Source organism: Aegilops tauschii, chromosome 7, assembly GCF_002575655.3.
Source record: "Aegilops tauschii subsp. strangulata cultivar AL8/78 chromosome 7, Aet v6.0, whole genome shotgun sequence".
In the NCBI taxonomy this organism is placed as follows: domain Eukaryota; kingdom Viridiplantae; phylum Streptophyta; class Magnoliopsida; order Poales; family Poaceae; genus Aegilops; species Aegilops tauschii.
The window spans coordinates 87,163,384-87,166,385 of record NC_053041.3 but is presented as its reverse complement, the minus strand read 5'-3'; the positions used below and the strand labels follow the sequence as shown (position 1 = coordinate 87,166,385).

The window sequence follows — 3,002 nt, the reverse complement described above, 5'->3', positions numbered from 1 at the left end:
CGGGGCCATCTCGATCCGCAAAAACGGTGAAGAAACGAGGAGATCTGAGGGGGGGAGTGGAGGAGAAGAGAGAGGGGCGAGAGGAAGAACTCCTCTGTTCTTGGGCGGGTGGTTGGGGGAGAAGGGGAAGGGTGGGGCGGCCGGCGGCTTATAACTGCCCGCACCCTACTGCCAGGGCCCTCGGCGGTAGGATCGGACAGGCTACCGCCATGTACTGCGGCGGTAGGGTCGGACGGAGGGGGGATGGAGGCCGTTTACGCTGCTGACGTGGATAAGTTTCCTACCGCCGCAGTTTCCGGCGGTAGCCTAGCTAATCCTACTGCCGGGCCTCGTGGCGGTAGGGAAAAGGGTCAAATGTCGAAAAAATTTCAAAGAGGGGTCAGATCCCGATTTTGTTTGTCAAAAGAGTCAAAACAGGAAATTTTGCCGCGATCAACCAATGGCGAAGCCACGTTTTAGCTGGGTAGTCAGTTGACTACCCAACTTTTTAAAAAAATCAACGTGCACATGTATGGATCCTGCAAAAAATACTACAAACTCACATATTTGACTACACAATTTTAAATTGACCACACAAGCTTAAAATTCTGGCACCGCCACTGCGATCAACACCGATCGACATGCATGCTGATCCAAGAACTCAAATCACTAGCCCATAACCATCGAATCACACAAGGCGTGTGCATGCATGCATGCACGAATGCAGCAGCTATTCCTGGACCGGGACCGTGTCGTGCACAAAAAAGAGACTAGCCAAAACACACCGATCGACGTAGAGACACGCACCACCTACGCCCACAAAACGGGCAGGCACATCAGCATGGGTCGCTATCGATCGATCCACGTAGCTAGCGCGGCCCACGCAAGAGAGCGCCGCGGCAGCTGGCAGACAGCCCGCCCGCTGCTTGCGGCTTGGCACCCTTGAGCCCCGACACCATGTCCCCCGCCGCCGCGACTTCCCTCTCCGGATCGACCTCCACTGCCACCACCGAGCATCGATCGCGGCCATCTAATATCTCTCTCCAGTCTCCACACCCGCATGTGCGTCGTCGGCCCCCGTGCCCCGCGCGTGCGTGCGTGCGTGTATATATACGCCGCGCATCGATGCCACTGTGTTGCTGGACAGCTAGAGTAGCTAGCTTGACCACTGTCCTGTCCAAGGAGAGGAGCCACCTGCGCCATGGAGCTGGAGCTGGAGCTGGGGCTTGCACCGCCGAACCACGCGGGATCGTGCGGCAAGAGGGGGACGAAGGAGGCGTTCGGGATCGACAAGGCTGGGCTGCCACTCATCCTGCGCGACGACGATGGTGACCACGGCAGCAACTGCAGCGATGCCCGCGACTGGGAAATGAGTAACAAGTGAGTTCTTCATCGATGGTGTACGTGCTCTTCGCTTTCATGGAACTGACCGCAGGGTTGCCTGCAAGTCGTGCAGGAAGAAGAGGCTGGTGGGGTGGCCGCCGGTGAAGAGCGCGCACCGCCCGCGCAGCAATGGCGGCCACGTGAAGGTGAAGATGGAAGGGGTGCCCATCGGGAGGAAGGTGGACCTGTCCCGCCACGCCTCCTACCACCAGCTCCACCACACGCTCCGCCTCATGTTCCCCTCCTCCACATCTCACCATGGTGATCCATACGCCGTCACCTACGAGGAAGGGGATGGGGATTGGATGCTCGTCGGAGACGTGCCGTGGGAGTAAGTTGTGGTTCCTTAATTTCTTCTGCGCGCATTCCCCTCTCATTGCATCCAACCGTTGGCGTCTCGACTAACAGTGAGGTGCCGAATCGATCTCTTGCAGGGACACTGTCATGTCGGCCAAGCGGCTCAAGATACTACTCGTGTAACCGACTACAGTAGTTGCCATTGCTAGTTGAGTTTGGGGGTCATGGATCTGCACCGGCCCGCCGTGTGTGACTATTTAGTTTTAGCTCACTGAATAATTTTTGCACATGTTACCGTCACGTCGACAAGTATATGGAACTTTCTGAGTTTTTCTCTCTGGTCCAGTGTTTAATGTTTCGGCAACAGAACAAAATCGGTCTTCACCGAAACGTCGGAAAATTATTTCAAAATTCGATCCATCAAAATTACTCATTTTTTATGGATGTTGACCAAATTTGAATTTTGTTTGAAGTTAGTGAATATGACCCGGAATTTTGAGTTACAAATATTTCGGTACACGCGGAAATTACCAAAATATTGGAAAAATCGTTGAATTTTTAAACCATGCTCCTGTCTTTAGAGTTATATAAACTGCAGTACTACCCAAAACCTCCTTTACACGTGATGTGCAATAATCCGTCGTCCAAGTTGCCTCCAGAGTTATAATACAAGTTGTTTCAGTGTATTTTCAGAACTACTTCAATGACATTCGAGAGATATTTGACCGATGAACTGGGACTGAATTTCTAGAACCAAAATGAAATTTCAGAAATATTCCAAAACAACAAAAGTACAACCGAACTGTACGTTGGAGACCTTCGTTATAGTGGTGCTTTTGTATGTTCTGGACATGGACTTCTCCAGATCAAACAAAATCTAACTAAAACCATGCATGAAAAATTCTTTTTTTTTGAATGAAAGGGATCTTTCCCCCGATTTCAGTAACGAAACCCAAATAGTATTGTTACAGCCACAACACACCCGTCCCGTCACCTATGCGCTGCAAAACGCATATCTCTCCTAGCCCTATGTACCAGAGAACTCTAGTAACACAAGCAAAGGAACATAGCAATCCACATACCCCCTCCAACTTATTACATGAGCATTTTTTCCAAGCTTAACAAGTTTTGCCTGAAGATTGACATCATTTTTCTCTGGAAATACAAAAAGGCCCTCAATCTCATCTCAGCTATCCTTCAGCCTGAGCACCCATGTCGCCCATTCTCGTCTTGACTGGAAGATTTCACTGGCGACTCGATCCAGAAGTCTTGCGTCCTGTTGCAACTCCACCTTTGCGTCCCTCTCCTCACCTGCAAAACACTCCATTCATTAATATCCAATG

The 3,002-nt window shown here is 51.1% G+C and overlaps 1 protein-coding gene across 2 annotated transcripts; it reads left to right on the top strand.

Moving 5' to 3' along the window:
- The first annotated feature begins 1,057 nt into the window (after positions 1 to 1,057).
- On the top strand, positions 1,058 to 2,058 carry LOC109784128 (auxin-responsive protein IAA20-like). 2 transcript variants are annotated; one of them, XM_020342727.4, is made up of 3 exons: positions 1,061 to 1,359; positions 1,436 to 1,693; positions 1,797 to 2,058. In XM_020342727.4, exons 1-3 carry the CDS (start codon positions 1,181 to 1,183, stop codon positions 1,840 to 1,842), a joined length of 483 nt encoding a protein of 160 aa, XP_020198316.1. In that variant the 5' UTR covers positions 1,061 to 1,180; the 3' UTR covers positions 1,843 to 2,058. The 2 variants fall into 2 exon arrangements, with proteins under 2 accessions (XP_073361002.1, XP_020198316.1); XM_073504901.1 differs by lacking the exon at positions 1,797 to 2,058 and having other exon boundaries at positions 1,058 to 1,359; positions 1,436 to 1,697.
- The last annotated feature ends 944 nt before the right edge of the window (positions 2,059 to 3,002 follow it).